Source organism: Catharus ustulatus, chromosome 5 (genome assembly GCF_009819885.2).
Source record: "Catharus ustulatus isolate bCatUst1 chromosome 5, bCatUst1.pri.v2, whole genome shotgun sequence".
Classification (NCBI taxonomy): Eukaryota; Metazoa; Chordata; class Aves; order Passeriformes; family Turdidae; genus Catharus; species Catharus ustulatus.
Window position 1 is genome coordinate 68,639,968 of NC_046225.1, and position 21,516 is coordinate 68,661,483.

The 21,516-nt window shown below is 37.3% G+C and overlaps 1 protein-coding gene across 5 annotated transcripts in view; it reads right to left on the reverse strand.

Moving 5' to 3' along the window:
• The window catches only part of NSD2 (nuclear receptor binding SET domain protein 2), a 99,164-nt gene that overhangs the window by 20,885 nt on the left and 56,763 nt on the right, over positions 1 to 21,516 (reverse strand). For 3 of the 5 annotated variants that reach the window (XM_033059927.2, XM_033059926.2, XM_033059929.2), the window contains 8 exons: positions 19,564 to 19,730; positions 18,694 to 19,185; positions 14,269 to 14,413; positions 13,168 to 13,245; positions 11,633 to 11,751; positions 9,481 to 9,585; positions 8,180 to 8,261; positions 7,091 to 7,215 (listed from right to left, as the gene is read on the reverse strand). In XM_033059927.2, coding sequence (XP_032915818.1) covers positions 7,091 to 7,215; positions 8,180 to 8,261; positions 9,481 to 9,585; positions 11,633 to 11,751; positions 13,168 to 13,245; positions 14,269 to 14,413; positions 18,694 to 19,185; positions 19,564 to 19,730 — 1,313 coding nt within the window. Of the gene's footprint in view, positions 1 to 7,090; positions 7,216 to 8,179; positions 8,262 to 9,480; positions 11,752 to 13,167; positions 13,246 to 14,268; positions 14,414 to 18,693; positions 19,186 to 19,563; positions 19,731 to 21,516 lie in introns of those variants that run through there. The other 2 variants (XM_033059928.2, XM_033059931.2) reach the window with 2 other exon arrangements.

The window sequence follows — 21,516 nt, forward strand, 5'->3', positions numbered from 1 at the left end:
TTTTCTGAGTTTATATGTTTATATTCTTGTCTTTTGTCTGAAGCACTCTGAAATGATTAAAAGGGGGCGGGCAGGAAGTCAATTTGACAGAAGACTGAACACAGATTTTGTGTACAAAATCACTTCTCACTGTTTTCCTCCTGCAAGACTTCCTTCAGCTGCAACGCAATTCCTGCAGCTGCAACACTGAGTTAACTGCACAGCTCATTGCACCACCCATTAAAGGTGAAAGGATAAGCACTTACACAGGGAAGGATTTCTCACAGTACATCTAAATACTGAATCCAGGTCCCACTACCATTTTTAAAGCATTTTTTACAACAGGTACCTGTTTCCAGTCTCAGCCATGCACCTCGGCAGAAATGCAAGGCAATTCTTCATTCCCTCTGGCTTTTTACAAAAGAGTTAAATGCAAGCTGGTGTGTACACTCAGCTTGCATATTTCTAGAACCACGTGGGTGAACTTTGCAAATGGTATTGTTCCTTCCACATCTGGGTGGCTGAAATGTCACTTATGTAAAAAAAAAAAAAAAAAAAAAAAAAAAAAAGTGACATTCTCAGTTGGCATCCAATCATACTGATACATGATTTAAGCTGTGAATCTGTGAAAGGACATTCTGGAATTTAAAAATTCAAATCATGCTGTGGTTCAAAGAAGCAGATGAAGTCAAATACTGATGTAGACATTTGCTCCACCCACTTAAAGAAAAAATATTTTTTTCTCCACTTAAAATTGTCTCCTTCCTTTCAGACAGCTCCAAAACCAGAGCCAGCAAAATCACTGCTCTGTAATTTCAAGGGAAAAAAAGGTTCAGAAATTCTAGGTCTGAAAATAAAATGTCTGTACTCATGCAATCTGGAGCCTGGGAATTTAAGAATGACAGAAAGAACAATAAAAAGCATTCTGCTTGATCAGCTGGTGACCTGGCTATTAAATGTGCTTTTCATTTCAGATTTAGGATTAAGACTTCATTTTAAACAGCTGATCTAAGAAAGCATCCTTGCTGACTCAGTGTTATCCTAGGAGGTGGGGAGGGGGTCATGGTGCATCTTTTTTCCTTCCCTTGAAGTACTTGCTGGCTAAAGGCTATCCTAAAGGACCAGCATCAGTCTTTGTTAAGGCAAAAACTTCTGTCTGATGGAGCAGAATCAAGTCCCAAATACTATCCACCATGTGTTGGAAATTGCAGACTGAACATCAACACTGCTGTGCTCATCAGCTTCCCTGGGACTTCCCCTCTCTTACATCCAATTCAGACAAGGTTTTCTGCCATGTTTGAATGCTCAAAACAAATTGGGAAATTTAGATTGAAACAGTTACTGACATTTATGGCGCCCACACTTGAACAGGCTCCAACAGTTGCTACTCCACCAGCCACACACCTCTTTAGAATTTTCCAGCTAGCAAAGCTCAATTTTTGTTCAAAAAGTTTCTTCTTCAGAAAACTCACTTTATCAATCTATTCAGTCTAACAAAAGCACTTCTTGTATTACTCACATATGCTTGTGAAACAGCCTTCTTAAGCCTTAAGAATACAAGCTTTGGTCTTAGTCATTCAAGACAACGATGTTCTTCTGTCACATTCTGTTTAAGCAGTAACAAAAACAACTGAAGGGCAAAGTTTTTGAGAGCCAAAGAAGGCAACCCCTCCCACTTCCCGTTGGTTTACTTGAGCATCACTTGCTTTATAATGCAGGCTGTAGGACATCAAAAGGAAACACACCCCACTATGTACACTATCTTAAAGCTAGGGGTATAGAAAATGAAAAAGAAGCACGGCAGGAGATTATTTCCTCCTGCTTGTTTGGCAGGCAAGTCTCCTTCACTGCAAGAGCAGCAGGATCCATGAAAGAAAGGGTCCACAAAGAGTGACCTGCACCTTTTAGAGGGATGTCTTAAGCAACATCCTCTCTCAGGTCATCTGCCATCATATATATTATGATCATATGACATGAACATATCATATACAAAAGATACACAGCATCTTTTCACAGGCAATTAAACAGGCACGTCTTCAGGAGTTCTGAATGCTGCTGCCCACTAAGTTTCACTTTCCTTAACACTCAGGACACTGCTACAATCTCAGACTTCCTGACAAGACTTCAGAGTCGGTGATTTCTACACCGCAGTCACCCAGGAGGAAGTGGGGTGGGCTGGCCAAGAGTTCTCTCTATAAACCTTGGAGTAGGCATGTTCTGATAAAACAAACTCCTCCATCTTTCCAACAGATAAAACCCAACTGCATATTTTTTTCTTATTAACAACATCTGAGCAGCTAGAGGGTTGGGATGTTTTGTTTTTTTTTTTTTTTTACTCTAAGAACAACTTATGTAAGTCATAAGCAACATACAAACAGGTCAGGCTGTATTCAAAAGACAATCTACCGTGCACCCACACAGAGACAGAAAAACTGACAGAGCCAATTGAGTTACAGTTAACATTGCCTTTATTTCATATAAGAATTCCTGAACTGAATGAAGAGTGATATTTTGGCCCATACTGCTAGACTAGATAAATTCTTTAAGTATGCGGTGCCACAAGTGTACACAGTACTATCATAGCAAAAAAAAGACAGCCTGGGACAAGTTTCATTTTTATTATTAGCAGGAGTTAAACGTTTCAGATAAGGATATTATGCATTTCTGAATTTGCCTGGAAAGTTAATTAAAACTATGAGAACATTTTAAAACAGTATAAAATTGCCTACAGATACTCATGATACTTTGGTAGGGGATGCGGAATAAAAACCTACATCATGTAAACATTCAGTTAACAGATTCTCTGCACTCTGAAGCCTAAGTAACACACAAGAGGAGAATAAGTACATAAGAAACTCAGTTTTCCACACAGAATGTGCTGTCAAAACAAAAGTGAAGCTTAGAACCTTTTTCCACGTGAAAATACAACCATTGTAACAAAACTGTACGGTCTGGTGGGTGATGCAGGTCATGGAAAACGTTAGAGACTTTAGCAGAGGAGCAAGGAACAAGTCCAACTATTTGCAGTGTTCCATAAAAATGTACCCCTGACTGCATACTGGTGCTTTCAAATGGGAAAAAATATAAATTCACAGGCATACAGAAACAAACACAGGAAACAACTGTCTGCTAAGTCACAGGATGCAAGGTAGCACTATATATTAACTTATCCTTAAGCAATGTTTAGAAGACAGAATTATATTTGCAGGAAGCTTGAATGAAATGCTAGAAGCACAGTGATTTTGTTTAACAACCTGCAAGGTCAACTGCAACTGCTTTTTCTTTAGGTCAGTAGTTCATTTAAAGTAACACGAATTCCCTTCTTCCTTCCTGTTCTTAGGATCAAAAAGTCAGTTATTTTCACCTTCAGTAAGAGTTTTCAGTTGCATACTCTAGGATAACTAGACTCCAGGGCTGATAAATGGAGCTGATGTACTCAAGCAAACACCTTACCTTTTAAGAGCTGTACATGTTTTCTCCTTTGTGTATACATGCTAATGCCCATTAAAAATGCACATGCATGAAATCTGTCTGAAATCAGCAATGGGGAAAAAAAGCTGCTGTTTAATATGCAAAGAGCATTAAGGCTTGCATTGTTATAACTTGCATTGTTAGGCCTTGGAAACACAAGAACTTGTAGCTATAACCAGGAACTGAGCTTGTTTTGACACTGGATGTTACAGAAGGAAGAAAGAATTCCTCTAAGGAAGATGTGATGAAATAAAAATAGAAGCACCTCTTCAAATCTTTCCCAGGCTTCTTTAAGCTGCCATCTGCTGGTCAGCTCAGACTTGAGGGTGTGATGAACGACAGGCTGGCTAACTTAGAGAGTATTACATGTGCTTTATTTTGTCCTCTCTTAGGAAAAGATTACAGTTTCTTTGACAAAGTTTGTAAGTAGTACCTACAGTCTGCACAATACTTTGACACTTATCTGCTGTCAACAAATTCATCCAGTTTAATGAAGCCAGACAATAATCACAAAAATTGATTGAAAAGCTAAAATAGATATGTTTCATGCAAACACACCAAGTGTGCCAATAATCCAGCAGTAATGGTAATTTAAAGTCTTTTTTATTTATTAAAAAAATACTGATTACACTCTTACTGGCACCTACTAAATTATTAAGGGGTGGAGGGCCAAGGTAAAAAAAGAAATTGAAATACACCACCTGCATCTCTTCTCACAAATATGTGCTTTTGGATGCTTACACCAAGTCTTACATAGCCAGTAAAAAACTACTCCAAGCTTTTGCAGACTCCAAAGTGTTGAATATCTTTTTCATATCTGGCCCTACCAGTTTCTCATTTAGAATTATATTTCAACAAAAGCATATTTCACATAAGTGACTTGTGTCAAGTGCCTAGAAGTAAAATCATTTTGTTTCAAAATTAAATGCAAGTATGAAATTCATTTATTCCTGTATAAACACTTCACTGCTTCTGTCCACCCATCTTAAAACAACTTCAAAGCCCAATTTTTTGAAGGGAGTGAACCTTTAATAAATCACATCTATAAATCTGTTTGAACAAGTCCACACTCCCATTCTTATCTCCCTCCCAAAGTAATTTATCAACTGAAAATTTGGCCTTGCCTGATTTTATAGTATTTCAAATAAACTCCATTTAAAAAATATCCCCAATAACAACAAAAAGCATTCAAAATATTTTTTTAAATGTCAAATAAAATGCATCTTTCAAACAAGAAAGAACTGATCACATCTTTCCTAGAACCTGGTTGTAAAGGACAGACATTTAAGGGGTGTGTAGCTAACAGTTCTTGACAAATAACAGTCACATCCAGGTTCCATTCTGGAACAAGCTGTCCACAAAGACTATGGGAGAAGAAGAAAGGAGAGGGGGGGAAAAAAAAAGACCAGAATCCTCATTTATACACCTTGTGGAGATGTATGTGCTTGTACAATACAGAGAATTTTTCCTATACTTGATAAGAGAGCACCTAAACCAACACTTAGAAGTATTATAGTGAACATAGAAATGTGAAAGTTAATCATTAAATCTATTTAAAGTTGAGAAGAATTACATCCTACTCAATTAGCTGTGCAAGGTTTTCATCATTACCTGACTGTTTATTTTTTAAAAACTTTCCTTTAATACTGGGAAAGTTTCTCTCCAGATGAATGCTCTCAGGACAGACATATATTTAGCCATTTAGACAAGTGCTAAATAAAAATACAAAAAGGGAGAAAATTTTTAAGAGCCACCCACAAAATCCAGAATTTCTGTCTTTCCTTGTTTTGTAGAGTAGGTCAATGTTAATTTCTGCAACACATGCCTGACATTTTTGTTTTATTGAAAGGCAAAAATATATGTAATATAGGAAACAAACTGGGTCCAGTCTTTGGTTGGCCCAGGTTCAGCTCAGTGTAGCTTTAACCAATCCAAAGATTTAGCCCATTAAACTACTTCCCCCTGCACCCAGTCCCTCAAAATTATTTAACAAGGTGTGTTTTCTGTTATGCTGTTTGTGATTTTTTAAAAAATATCTTAACTCTTTGAAAACAATTAATTCACTTTCTAGTTTGTGTATCTGTGTTCTGTGAGCAGTGTATGAAGTTAGTTTTTCTCAGATCTTTTACTGTTTAGCAGTAGCTGAGTAAATTAGTGCTAAGTTTTAGAATTTCCATCTCAGTCATATGTAAGATATAACTATATCTTTTTCTATATGTGAATCATTATGTTACAATCCAAAATCCTACAAAAAAGAGTCTTTTGTTAAGAAAGACATCTGGATAAATCATTTTATAATCATAATCTTGAGAAAGAGAAGAATCTTTCTCGTGAGTGCACAATATTTAGGCATGCATATTTTGAGCCAAACCCTCCAGTTTTTTTCCTAAACTAGTCCCAAACAAACCATTACTCAGCAAGTCCCATCAGCACAGCCAATCCAGCAGAAGCTGGTAAGCCAAAAGATGGGAGTCTCTCAGTTAAGAAAGTAAAGTGAATATTACTTTACTTGGCTGCTGCTATGGACATTACCTTCTCTGGGACCTCCTTTGCTTGTTTTACTGGGGTACAGGAGGGAGTATTTATTGAGGTTCTTCTAGTTAAAATGTTTTTCCATTTACAGTTAAGATATACAGCCATTAACATGCAATCTTTTTTCCCTATCCAAAGGTAAACTGTTTACTGAACATTGCTAGATATTTTAACTGCATTCATTAACAGCACCTCATGCATTTGTTAGGGAAGATGAAAGTCTCTAGGAGAGCTGGAAGCCCTATTCCCTTGTTAGCAGGCAGGTATTTTCTCTACAGTTTTTGTAACACAAACTGGGTGAAGCTGTTTGTCTATGGATATTTTACTAAATCCTACCAACTACAGATCCAAACCCACCTGCAAAACAGCATGCATACTTCACCCCCATGCTGCCATTCTTTGGCTGATTGGTTTTAACAGTGTAGATGACTTGGGGAATGGTTTAATGGATTGTATGAATACATTTCTGGTACATACATTTCATTTATTGTATGCCAACTGAGAAGAATTACAGTTCCAAATATGCAGAGCTAAGACTATGATTAGTAAGTATCAAAAAGATACATCCTTCATTGCCTGTTGAACTCTACTGGAGTTGGAGCTATTTGCATCACAGAGAAATAGCACTAAAACAACCTGGAAACTAATTTGAGTTTAAAAGGGGCTCTGCTCAGAAGACTGTCCAGTTCTAGATCAAACAGAGGATTAGGAAATTTGTTTTGATATAAAAGCTATGGCAACATGACAATATTGAGTTACATAATGTAACTAATGTAGTACACTTACATAAAAGTCTGTAGAAGAAAATACAGAACACACTGGCATTTTACTTTGCCTCTAATAGAAGGTTACAATTCTAAAACGTTGTTGGTAAATACATTAAAAACCACAATAATATCTCAACGTCCCCAAATCAGACGTTGGTGTTACAATAAATGATTTGCAATGCACACGTTAACAGGTTTCACAGAGGCCAAAACTGGAACTTGTCTAGAGCACCAACGTTAGAGAATTCGCCTTTGATTTTTGCTTTTTTTTTAAAAACAAGATTCACACCTGATAATTTCTGTAATTATATGGCTGTGTGCAAACACCACTTTTTTTTTACCTCATTCTCAGTTAAGGAAGCTGAAGGAGATGAACTCTTGCTAAAAGCAAGAGTTGAAGATTCTGCTGCTGAAGCCCGATTTCGCTTCTTCAGAGGTTTACATGCATCAGACAGATTTTTCGTTGCTGTAAAATAATTTTGGTTTACAAAGTGAAGTTTGGAACTTGAAAATGTTATCTCCCTGAAGCCATTTAAAATAATCCTTCAGATACAAGAAGGAATTATTTAGGTACATCTTCTGGGCACCTAATTAGGACTGAGCGAACATGAAGCTTCTGAAGCTGTGTATGTTGGCTTGATTTTAAAAATAAAGGTTTCCATTAATCAAATATGTGCTAAGAAATGTTTCCCCAATTTTTTATCATCTCATTTCTATTAAAATCCAAGTATCTTGTGACTTAAGACCTCTTTAAAGCAGAGGTAACAGTTATGAGAAGGCCTAAGTGAGCTCATCACAATCTGAGTACTGCTAACACTTTAAGAGAAAATTTATATACAGGAGGCAAGCAGCACACATTAGTTATGGCACATCACCACTTCTGCACCGTGCAGGACTTGCTGAAGCTCGCTTGTCTTTGGCAAATCACTGTAACTCCTGAAGAGACATGCTGTGATAGCAGTTACCTTAAACTTGAGCATCATGGACAAGTCTGACTGTGGTGTTTGGATCCAAGGCTCTATGGAACTCCCTCTCATGCTCCACACTGCCTCCCATCCAGCACCACTTGCAGGACTAAAACCCCAGAGTAGCTGATGACACTGATGGTCACTGCACTTGTTTTACAGGGCCAGTGCAGAGGGCACAGGGGAGCAGCAGGGTTTGCTCCCTGCTCACCAACACCAGCTTTAATCTGGTGCCATCACACGGGGAACTTGTGAACTGCTGCTCTCAATCAGCAATGCACAGTTTCAGTCCAGGACTGAGCTGCAGGAGGGCAGTGAAGGAACAGGGCTCCCCCCCAGCTGTGGCACAGTGCCTGCAACTAATCACTGAGTCAGCAGAATTTAGCTGGCTGCCTCAGACAACCTGGGCATTTTAAAATTATTTAATTGAAAAAGTTACATTAAAACTTATTCTGACCACATTACCTGACTGGTTCTTTTGTGAAGAGGAGGTTTCTGTGACTTTAGAAGAGTTTGTTTTTGCTGTTTTGTCATTGCTTGTCTCCCTCTGTCACAAAAAAAAATATGAAAAAAAATAAAAAAACTCCTAATTTATGAGTGGTTGGACACAACTGGCAATTAGTTCTGGATTTATGTTATTAAAAAGAAAGTGTCTTTACAAATATCTGAATGGTACTGTAGTTAAACTAGCCCCACTTAAGTGAATTTTAAAACTCATTTACAGCACAGGGTACAAACCCATAAACAAATGAGAAATATTAAAGAACACAGTACTTCAGCATCCCACTTATCCAGCCCAAATTCAGCATATCAAAAGGGGGAGTGCTACATGAACACAAAACTTGTTAATTAACCTTACTACTCTTTGTACAAACTGGTCAAATGAAAACCTTTAATTATTAAAGGTAAATTGCAGAATTATTATAGAAATTTGAGATTAAACCCTGTGCAGAACTCTAAGTCTCAGAGAGGCTTGCTTCCAACTCCACAACTTATAGCAGTGCCATTTTTTTTAATTACTATGGTTAAGATTGTTTCAGCATTTCCAAAATAAAACCACTATTTTCTAGGGAGAATAAACAGCACCTAAATGTGCTCCAAATTGAGAATTCATGATTAAAAGTTTAGGCCAAAAACTGGGGAAGTTTTTGTCAAATCTTTGTTAAAATTAAGACATTATTCCTTACACATGCCACTATTATTTTCCATTTCTTACAAATTCATTCAAATTACTAAAACTGTAGCCTAGAACACTTAACCCTGACACATGCTCACCTGATTAATAATCACAACTGTATTGAACAGAAAGCTTTATACACATTTCCAGTACTTTACATGCCTTTCCATCATCATCTGACACTCAGCTTTACCAAAGAAAGATGTGCAGGTGAACACCTCAAAGGCCAGAGAACTGATTTCCTTTGTAAAAATAAACACCAATGGTGACAGATGTGCCACACTGTGCTGTTACTGAGCTCTAAGCAGACTAACTGCCCTACCACCAATGCCACCTGAGGCTCCCAGTATTGGTTTTCTAACATTACTGTTACACTTCTGGGCAAAAATGAAAGAAAAGAGTGCCAAAGAGGATGGTGCCAGACTCTTTTCTGTGGTGCCCAGTGACAAGGAGTAATGGCTATAAACTAAAACACATGAAGTTCCACCTCAGCATGAGGAAGATTTCTTTACTTTGGGGTGGCAGAACATTGGAACAGTTGCCCACAGAGGTCGTGGAGTCTCCATCTCTGGAGACATTCCAAACCCACCTGGACACATTCCTGTGTAACCTGCTCTAGATGACCCTGTCTTGGCAGGGGGATTGGACTGGATGATTTCCAGAGGCCCCTTCCAATCCTAAGGATTCTGTGATTCTGTGAAAATGTACAGGATAGTTCATTCTTAAATTTAAAGCACAGTTTACAGAACCCCATTTTGTTAATGTGCATTTTATATACAACATCAAAGCATCAATGAACAAATTAGTTCTTTAAAACTTCCACATGGGTACTTATGGCTTGGTTACTTTATGTGAAAAAACATTCTGATTTTGTAAAAAAGAATTAAGGATGAAGGGTGAGTATAACCAGTAACTCTTGTGCAAGAAGTAAAATGTCATGAAATTAAAACTCCTCCTATCCAAAAGGATTGTAGCTAAAGCCTGCAGGTAAATGGGAATAGCAGAAAGAAGGTGTATGGTTAGTGTTTGTTTTTTGAATCATTACATAGATATTTTCACTGTCATCCATTGAATATTTTACTAAGCAGCAACACATAGAGCTGGAAGTGCCTTGGGACTGTGAAGGCAGGAAAAGACTAAGAGAGAATTCCTAAAACAAACTGCAAACCATATCTGACCTTTCTGTGGAGCACAAACCCTGCTATATGCATTTAGAGTTTCCAAACTCCCTAATATTTACACACATCAAACTCCTTGTAAACATTTTTGATAAACTGACCAGGGAGAGAACAATATTTTTAAAATGCACATTATAAAGTTAGCACCATTAGTGCTATAAATACTATGAGAATCATTCATCTCATTTAGTTATTTATTTTCCTGCTGGCATATTCACATGTGTGTCACAGCACCAAAGATACCAGAACCTCCCTTGCATGAACTACACTGCAACCACCTTTCATCCTACTTCTGAGAATGTAGGCTAATTGTAGTGTACAAATGCTGGTGGGACTGGAAAGTACCTTTAGAACAGTCAAAACAAGGCCTTATAGGAGGAATTAATTCTAATAAGTAAACTCCATTATTCCATGGATCTAGTGTATTATAGTGTATTCAAACCAACTAGACAAGTTTAAAAATGTTTGAAAAACTGCTCCTAGAAAGTCACATGAATATGCAATGATTAACCCATTCCAGCAAGAAGTACTAAAACCACTTTTGGCCCTTCTTTCTGCAAAGGTAACAATATTAATAATTATCTCTGTCCTTTGCTGATTTAATCAGCTCATTAAGCCTATCTGAAATTCTATTTTTTTAATATATTAAACTCTAAGACAACAAATTGTCTTAATATCTACAATATCAACAGAACTAGTAAAATAACTAGCCCACCAAACAAACTGGCATCTACAAATAAGATCTCCATAATTCATTTAAAAAATAAATCTACCTTTCCTTCTATTAGGTTGTTTCATTTGATTGCTGTACCACTGAAGTTCTGAGCTCAGGTCTATGGTACTCACACTACAGTATGATACTGCAATAACACACCTCAACACATGTGTGAGCTAAGCTTTCCACACAAGTAACCCAGGAAATTCACTGCTCCACAGGCAAGACTAAATAAACCTGTGCCTGAGTCTCCACAGGATTTGTGCTGTGTCCACATACATAGCAATCTATGTAAGGAAAATTCTCATTCTCACAAGCAAGCTAACCAGAAAAGGAGCCTGTGATTTGTGTGATAAATATAATTTCACTGCATAAATATATATTTACAGCAGTCTCCTAACCCAAGAAAAGGGTCAGCATGCCACTCTAAAATGTCCTATAGCCTTCCAGTTTGTGAGAAGTAGTTTTTCTGTTCTGTTCTACCTGCTTTCTTCTGACTTTTGTCTAAAGTAACTATTGACTAAAGGTATTTCTTTTACATTCTGGTAAAACTAACTCCAAATCAAGAGAAAAGAAAAAGAACTACAGAGCATAACACAGAGAGGTCATGCCTCCCTCTGCACATTCTTTTGGGAAATAGTTTAAACAACTTGTCATACCTCCATCCTCAAAGGAAAAAAATCCCACAGTGGTAAACTCACATGTATCTCTGAATATTGGCAACAGTTTGGTATGATACATGGACATTTCTTTTTTAATCCTGACAATGGAAATGCTGACAAACTTAACTACAGCAATGTGACTGGTGCTGCTATAAATCAACCCCAACAAACCAATGACATAATTACCTTCCGATTATTCTGTTTATCCATCCTGAGTCTTTTCCTAGGTGCTTCCTGAACTTCAAAATCTTCTGTAGGCTCCTTTGTCCTCTTTTTTTGGTTTCTTTTATTTCCATGTAAATTACCTTGGGATGGGGGATGGGGGAGACTCACATGAAAAATAATCTAAAACCCACTTTGAAATTATTTGAACTGATCTAGTTATTTAAGCTACTTTTCTTTCAGTCATTATTTTTAAAACATGGTTAAACATTAATACAGTTTGATGACCCTGCTTAGGGTCTGGTTTCTGGTGCTGAAGACTAACTCTAGAACAAATCCAAATCAACTGTTTCATACTCAAGTTATTTTACAAAGATGAGTCTACCTAAACAAAAACTAGTTTAAGATCAGAATGTTACTGCCCAACATTTGTTTGGGATCATCAGACTGCACATGACTGCTCTGTAGAGCTTTTAACTCTCCTGGCACTTTGTAACAGTGTCTTACCACTAAAATGCTTTCCAAGTCTCCTCTTTAAGCCTACTTTAAGTGGTGACATCTACTAAGGGGCCTCTGAAAAAGACAAGATATCACCAACTGCACAGATTAATTCTCTTTCTGGTATGGCAATTCTAGACTGTAACAAGCTGACTGTATTTTACATGAGACCAAAAGATCCCTTGCCTTTATGAACCAGAATCCTATGAACAGAACCACATTGGCCATTTTAGACCACAAAGTTATTCATGTATTTAGATGGTTAAAGTTCAAGCAGCTGTTAAATACAAAAGGTCAGTGAGTAATCTACATACCCCTGCCACAGGTTCCACTACTGTCTGCACCTCACAGAGATAGATGAGGGTTTGGGAAGTGGTCTGTTTCATCAAGATGAAATGATAACAAAATTACACTCTCCAGTACTCTCTAGTTCATGAAGCTATAGAGTATTATTAGTATGAAAATTGCAAGCTCCAGGGGCACAAATATGTTAACTGAAAATTGCCCTACAGCTACAAGCATTCTATTCCAGTGGGAACAAATATCTGCAAATATTAAAAATATAGCAACTTGAAAATACGAATAATTTTCAAATTAATGTTATTATCTAAACAATCTAGGACATAGTCTGTGGTCAAACTAAATCCACAAAGCAGACTGAAATGGCTCCAGGAGAACCTGCTACTTACAAAAAGCCAGCACAAGAAATCCCACAACATTCTTCCAAGTTTAAGATAAGAGGATTTGAGATGGGGAACAAGTGAACTGACATTTTCATCTGTAGGTAACTATAAATGTACACAGTATATGTACTAGAAACACCTGGTACAGGTACAATTTCAATTACATTTCTTGCAATATGACACTGAGGAAGGTGAACAAAATTCAGCACTACAGTGTTAAGATATTTAATTTGGGATCCATTAAAGTTCTAATGTCAAGGAAGACAACATCTGAGATAAAATAAAGAGATTATGATACGTGGGCGATTACATAAAAAAATACACTCAATAGCTACTTAGAATGATGAGCTATTTGCACACAACACAAATTTCAATTACTTCTGGATCTTGATCTCCTTTTAGGTGAGTCTTGAAACACTTTACGTTTGGCCTCTCCAATATTCTTCAATGATGAACCTTGAGAGATACAGAACGTGTTTTTTTTTTAAACTGATATCCAAATATTTAACACTTAAAATTTAAAGTTAAAAACTTTTCAATTTTTCCACAAAATTATGTTATTTCACACACACACACAGATAGTTAACAAAACTGACTGCCATTTTTATACAAGTTTTTCCAAGTCTCACAAACTTTCAAACACTCCCTCTCATTCTTGTCATTGCCCAAAGCAGCACCTGTTGGTTTCTAATACTTCCATAGTAAGCCTTCTTACAATGCTATAAAGCTATTTAAATTTGAAAAATGATAGCTAGTTAAATTTGATAGAGTTCATGCAAATGGCAAACTATCTTCTTCCTCCTCCTTTCTCAAATAAGTGACTCCAAACCCCCTCAAATATTTTGGAAAACAAGAGACTGTTCATCAAAAACAAACACCAGAAAACAGCAACAAAAAATAAAAGGAGAGAAAACTAAAGTACTTGCAAACTTGCACAAAGTCCTAAAAACTTTGAGTAGCACAGTAAAATGCCAAATGGGTGAAGGGTTCAGAATAAAGTTTGGAATAGGTCTTCCTGAGTTGATGATGATGTGAAGTAATACATTTTAGGTATATATGAAGAAAAGGTGCAGCACTGATTAAATTTTTTAAACCGTTTCTAACAATTCTATAAAAACAACATCTCAAATTTTACTAGCAGTAACACTTCATCTTCCCTTCCCACCATCCACTTGTAACAAGCAGTGGATGCAATGGCAGCTGCTTATGGGCAGAAGAAGAATGAGAAATCAACAACGTCTAAACAGCAGAAGGTTTACATATAACAACTTTTCAGAACAATGAGCAAGAAATGAAGACTTCATGGGTTGCGTTTATTGTAACCATTGGCATTCCTTTGCTATTGGCACAAACACCAAGAATTAAAACTGGAAAACAGTGAAAGCTGTTTTCCCTACAGGGTCTCAAATATGTGCTTAGTTTAACGCCACTATGTATATCAAATTTAGTTAGAGTACACTAGCACAGTTTTACGTTTACCAGAGTCTTCTTCAGATTTGGGAGAGGTCACTATGGCAAACTTTGTGTTATAGCGAGCTTTCTGTTTTTCACTAAGCATGTTCCACTGCGATTCCAGCAGCTCTTCAATCTCCTCACTTGAAGCATCTGGATGTTCAGCAACCACCTATACATGCAGAAATAGGGTTGAATTAAAAAAAAGGTGACCATTGGAAAGACTGGTGTACACACTTCCATCACTTTGGAAAACTGGAGACAAACAAGTTATCTAACATTTGTGCTGCAGACAGAACTAGAATGAAACCTACTGTATCCAGTTTTGCTTTGAATAACCACTTCTCTCTGTCTTTAAAAAAAACAACTAGCTTATTCAGAAGTATTAAGACTAATCTTGGAAGTATCTATTTGCCTTTTGCCATTCAAAAAAGTGGAGTAAGTGGAGTAAGTATAAATCTTGTCCTGTGGTCATTCCAAAAAAAATGTACTGTTTCTCAGTGAAGCTTAAATACAAATCCCAAATGACAGGGCAGCAATACTGGAATATATGCTTGCCTAGAAAGAAATCCATAAATTCACAGCAAAACTCATTAATCATAGAACTCAATATACCTAACTCAGCAGAGAGATTTACATGTTAGCATCTGATGCAACATTTTCCTGTATTGATTCGTCATTTTTGTATTATGCATATGAATACTAGGAACTCACAAGTTGTGCATCTTTTTTAATGTTACAGCCAGGACATAATATCCATCAACATGGAGTTTAACAGTTTCTAGATGTTTATTCAACACAAAAAATAATCCAATATAATGAAGAAAGAAAAAATCCTCCCAATCTCCTTCAGTGTACCCCTACTTCAGGAAAATCAGATTTGATTAATCATACAAGTCAAAAAACTCTACTCTTGTACAGAAATGAAACAGTACCTTTAAAAACAATCCTCATCTCATTACCTAGCATTCTCTAAAATCCTATTTGAGTGATGCAACTGATACCCCAAAAACACAGAGTAAATTAAAAACTAGGTCAAGAAAACCAATCATTTGAAGAGTAACACCATTCAACAGAACAGAAATACAATTTTTCTGATAAGGTGAAATGACTAAACCTATTTTCTTTGAATTTAGGGCCTTAAAGCTACATTTCCTGTTATCAAACAGGATGCAAATGTGACTGCTGCTTTTCGAGGTGTTAAAATAATTGCAGTACTTTCCTTCCATTGGTTAGGATCTAAGTATGGAAATCCTATGGAAATCCATGATTTTTCTCCTAGTAGAGTACTAAGAATTGCCTTGTTTCTATCTGGCATAATCCATCTGCATAAAGCTTGAGGAGTATAGATGCCTTTGAAAGCCTCTACTCAAAGTTTGATTAAAATACAACTGCATTCACATTATTGATAGGGAGGAACATAAACCCACAAGATACTCCCTTCCACAAATCTCACTTCTTCAGGACATGAAATTAGCATCAGTTTTGACTCTTGCCACAAATGTACAGGTCACTGTGCTCAATGAGGGCACAGGGCCATTTAATTCTCTGAGAAATAACTAGATTTATTCGGACAAATGAGACACACATTAATATTACCTCAGTCTCAACAAAGTAAGAATAAAAATAACTTTCAGCTGACTAGCAGTACTTTGAAATTACAAGGAAAAGACACTCAGAATTATTAATGGTGAAGGAACCTTTGCAAATAATTCCTCCAAGGAAAATGCTCAGTAGTCTCTGTTAGTGAAAATTATTCCTTAATTTTCCTCACAAGAGAGTCAAGGCCCAAATCAATGTAAACAGTGTAGCTGTCTGCCTCTCACTTGAGTGATGCCTTTATCCCCAGTCAGATCCTTCCAATGTTTACTAGGCTTGTATTTATAACAGGGGAAGCACAACAATACCACAGTACAAAACACATCTTTACTCCTTTGGTAACAGTACAAAATACTTAATGCGTCACTACAACCACAAAAGCGCTCCAAGCTTTCAGCACCTCCCTCAGGGATGTGGGAAGTGTGTCTCTTCAATCATTAAAACACTTTCCAGCAGTTAAATAATAATAAAATCAAACCGATATATGAATCTCACTACCACACAAAGCCAGACTCCAAACAAGACACAGTAGAAATGGTTCTACTTTTAAGAGACCTTGGTATTATTAAAGCCTTCAGTCATCCCTGTGACTTCTGTCCCTTCCCAAGACTGGGGACAGAGAGCCTCCTCTGGGTCTGTGATGTTCCTTTTTTCTAAGTTTCTACACACAAATACTGAGAAAGCCATACACTGAACTCCCCAATGCCTCCAACACAAGTAGCTCAAACCAGGTTTGTTTTTTAGCCAACATTATCACTCTTTCCAAAGCATCAGAACAACTACAACACAACAAAACAAACTCCTGGTGAAAGTCACACAAGTTGAACAAGATAAATCTAACAGAAATACTCCAAATAGTAACTGGGTACAGCCTCCACCTTCCACCAATGGCATGAACTTGCCATTTTAACAGCAAAATGAAAGGCAAAAAGCATAAATATCTAAATTGGTGTTTCCTCACTTTGCCAGTCAAATTCCCATCAAGACAAAGGGAAGACAGGTTCTTCTGATGATCAGTTAGAGGTATCTGCAGCTTTCACAACCTAGTTCTGTTCTACCCACAGAAGTGTTTCTGTACCTGTTAGAATGGATCACACATTCAGGCAGATTTGGGTTTTCATGACAGATCTTACTAAAAGGTATTCTAGGCAGAAATGGTAGGATGCCCTCTCTCTAAAAATATGTAATACTTTTAAACTTACTTACTTCCTTCTACTTAAACCTTGTGCAACATTAGCCACTATCATCAGTGAAAATTTCAAGTTTAAGAAAATTTTTCAATTTGCTGAAATGACACTGAAGACAAAGCATTTTCTCAATTTCATATATTCTAACAGTCTTCATACTTTCCATCTATTAATTTGAGAATTGCAGTATAACCACAATAGGGAACAAAGCCTGAAAACTGACAAAGAAAATAGAAATACCAGAGACTCAGTACATCTCTTCTCTGCAAGGTATATTTGGCTAAGAGTCCATAAAGCCAGCCATCATAATCTCATTTCTTCCAGAGAAGCAATTTTATGTCTCTCACAACTGCAAAAGACTTCTTCCTACTCTACATACATTGAAGGCCAAGGAATTCCCTCCTGCAACGTCACTTACAGAAGAAGTGTGACTAGAACTCATGTGTCTCCAACATGAGACAGATGATTTACCAACACAGCTTTTCATAATTAGTACGTCAAAATCTGTATTTAATGGTCTGGCTACAAAACCATTTCCTTTCCAGAACCAGCAAACTGCAATGCCAATGCTTTTCTCAAATTAGCCAAAGCCACTAAAAGGTTTATGCAACACTGTGTTCACTTTCATTCTCAATATTAGCTTAAGTTCCAATGATCTAATAAGATCCCACGTTGAATCAGAACTAATTCACTTGCGTACAACACAATCTGTTTTCCAATATTTCTTTATGAAGTTTACATCTATTTATTTTTTTCTAATGCAAACATGCTATAATGAAGTCAACCATTCAGTAGCAAAGAGTATGACAAAGTCACCACTAACTTCCTGATCCTTCTGTGAACAATATGTAAGAGTACAAATACAAGAAAATGTAAGATACCACACTAGCTTCAGCTCATGGAATAGTACTGCAAATGGAGCAGAAAATTGTAATAAAAATGATAGTCCTGATTTTAAAGTAATAAGCTATTACCAGAAGCAGTGCTTTCACACTTTTAAACAGTCTTCCTAAAAAATGTTGATAATAAGGTATTTATTTATTCTTATTTATTATTTCTATATTTATAATTATTTATGTATTGGAGTATACGTGACTCAAGAGGACCAAGTTTCTGTCCCAGCAGATTGCACACACTGACAGATTTTTACAAGCTTTGGTAAGCAGCTTCTTTAGAAGCTCAGAAAAAGATTCTGGGGAAGCAAAATGAGGTTGTGAGGTGCTCAAAGATAAGGGAGCACAAAGAAGCAACTGAGCCATATCCTCAGAAAGAATGGAAAAGCTATCTACAAGTAGATTGCCATGAACAGCATCGTCTTTGTTATATTTGCCTGAGCATGTATGTACGCATATGTGTTATATTGTACATATATTAAAGACAAAATATGGCTACATAAAGGACTATTAGCTTATGTGGGAAGATACTAACACAACTTTTGCTTGAAAGACAAAAGTAGTTACCACCATCCTGTTTATGTTGCTCATTTACATTCCCTTCTTTCTCTGTTTCTGTCTAGAATAAGATTGATGTGGGCGCACCTCGTCAAACCCAGAATATTACGGATTGTGCAGTAATAACTAATTTTGCCTACTAAAGTAAAGAAGTTTCTTCAAGTACAGAAATGAGAAGAGGCAATCAACAATAACAACAGCCAAAAGAGACTAACCTCATCTCTGTACTTCTGACAAAAGACCAAAAACTGAGATACTGCATCGCCCTTTCTGCTTCGTGGAGTAGACGCCGGAGTTTTCTTTCTATTGAGAGGGGAGCCTATCCCTCTTTTGGATTCTGCCTGTTCAGATGACTTTTGAGGAGTGGTATTCTTATCCTCCAACTGACTGCTCTCTTGTGTATCATCAGCAGCAGACAGTTTTGATGTCCTTCTCCTCCTCTTGCTAGGAATGCCAGACTCCTTCATCGATTTCAGATCTGGAGTGGTTTCTTCATTTGAGTAGGATGACTCATCCATCTCCTCCAAGGGTTCCACAGCAATGCCAACCTCCTTGGCCACTCGAGGGTTAAGATGAGGTCTGTCCCTGACATAGATGAAGGTGTACTTGGCCTTGCGCTCCTCCACTGTCATGCCCACGGCTTCACTGGCTTGTTTCACACCCATCTCCCACTGCGGCCGCAGCTTCCCCGACACGGGCTTCAGCATCTGCAAGAGGAGACAACCGTGTGAGCAATCTGCCCACTTGTGTTCTCAAAATGCTGACATTAACAGAAAACAATCCCAAGAGACTAGCTGTCATGCAGATCTGTAATTCAGAGTTCAAATGGAGCTGTATTTGATAGTACTGACACCAAACATGAATCCAAGACAAAGCAGAAGAGGACTAATTTTTACTGAGTAACGAACAGTGGTGAATCACCCCATCCTTTGCATCTGTAAATGAAATGTAAGACTGTAAGATGCTGTAAGATCCTGCAAAACAAGCTGTATTTAAGCTTTTTATAATACCTATTTTATATCTGTACATACCTGTAATGCTAAAATAAAAAGCTCCAAATCTTGCCTGACTTGGTAATCTCTTACCTTTACTTTCTCTGCTTTAGTGAGGGCTTGTCTTGCACTCTCTTGGCATAATTGTTCAAACTGGTCTTTTTCTTTGAAGGGCACCAGGCTCTTCTCAAATATCCAGGCTCTCTCTGGGGCATCTCCAAAAAACTGAACGTGATATTGCCGAAAACTCTTTTTCTGTCCTGAAAATTAAAAAAAAAACCACGTGTATTTAAGGTACAGACCCTGGTAAAGCTCTGCATTTTCAGACTTCAAGTCCCTAAGCTGCTACAGTTGCTTTAACAAAAGCACAATAAAACTCGATAGTCTTTCAAAAACGCACTTAAACCAGCCTGAAAGTCTCTGAGATACAATGTATGAATGAAGTCTGACCCAAAAGCTCAACATTTTAATTACCAGCAAGAACATGCTTGGCTAAATTAACCCCAGGTTACAATCACCTGTCAGTTTTCCATGTATATTAACCTCACACGTAGGTCTGGGTGTTGCTGAAAATGAATTTAGTGATCTTTTCTCAATGAACACTGAGAAAGCTCCTCAGCTTGGAGAGCTTGAGCACTCAGCCTCCTCTCTGAGTCTCCTAAATTTTATCGTTTAATATTCTTCAACAGAGACACATGCTTAATCTGGTTTTAACCCTTGCAATCAAAACCTCATAATAATCAAGATTTTTCAGGAGTCAAAGGTATCAATAAAGGATTTAGCTGGCAGAAGGGAGAGTGGAGGGATAAGAGTACAATTTTTAAACCTAAATAAGAAACATTTTTTTCTTCTAAAAGTATCCCCTTTTTTCTCCCTAGAAAAACAAGGGGAACATTGTCTCACCGTGGTATGACACAGGCATACAACCCTTCCCTTCCAAAGCTCTCAACTGTTCTACAGAGAAGGGGGAAGAAACCACTTCCAAAATTCATCAAAGGGTTTAGAGTTAACAATGAATTTCTAAAAGGCAGAGGTAAGAGATCACACTTAAGATGTCCTCTAACATCTTGTTCATTAGAACTTGCAGATTGGTTAAGTGTTCAAATAATGGTCTTGTTTAAAAATAGAATAGGTTTTAACCTGCACTTGTGTGTTCCCAAATTCAATCCTGCTAGATCAATTGTGCTCCCTACAGTATCTGTGGTTCCTCCAGTGTCACCACACCAGTTTGTCCAAAACACAGACTGGGCAGCAGAGGAACTCAGATAAGGATGGACACTGAGTAGGCAGAAATAACACCCACAGTTCTCTGTTAGAGGTGACTTTAAACTAGGCCTAAATTCCATCAGGTTATTCATACACTGCATGTCTTCAGGCTTAGTCACCAAATAGATCTAGCTGATAATTTCACACACTATTTTTGGGGTTTCTAGAGTTAGAAAGAACTTTCTCTCCATGGTGATTCAGTCATTTGATTAATCTTGTTCTAAAGTGTGGCATCTGGAAGGGTAAAATGAAATCAACCTAATTAATGGTATGGGTAAAAATGTTAATATATATATGTAATGTTTTATAACATCTACAAAGTTACACTATATATTAAAAACATATATAAGAAGTAGAGGAACAATAATGACTCATCTGAGATCAACATGAAAATCTAGAGGAAAAGCATAGGGAAATTCTTGGGATTGTACACATCAGACACCCAATCAGCAGCCTATCACTATGTTCCAGTGTGCAATTCTCTTGCACAGTAATTACTTTGTGCTCATGAAGAAAATGTTTAAGTAGTGACTCCAGAGCTCTTATGACTTAATCTGTCTATTTTACCAGGATGCCCTGGTTGCATACAGAGATGCCACAGGATGCTTCCAAGCACCTGTACAGATCTGCCAAAGCCCATTTGCCAGGCAGACACTGTGCTCCTTTTGCACTGGAATGCTGGACAGCTGTAAGTGCCTAATTAAGGGGACTAAATAACAGTGCCACTAGAGTCACTGAACCTAGTGGTGAATCTTCAGGTATCCTCTGAGAGTTGGATTT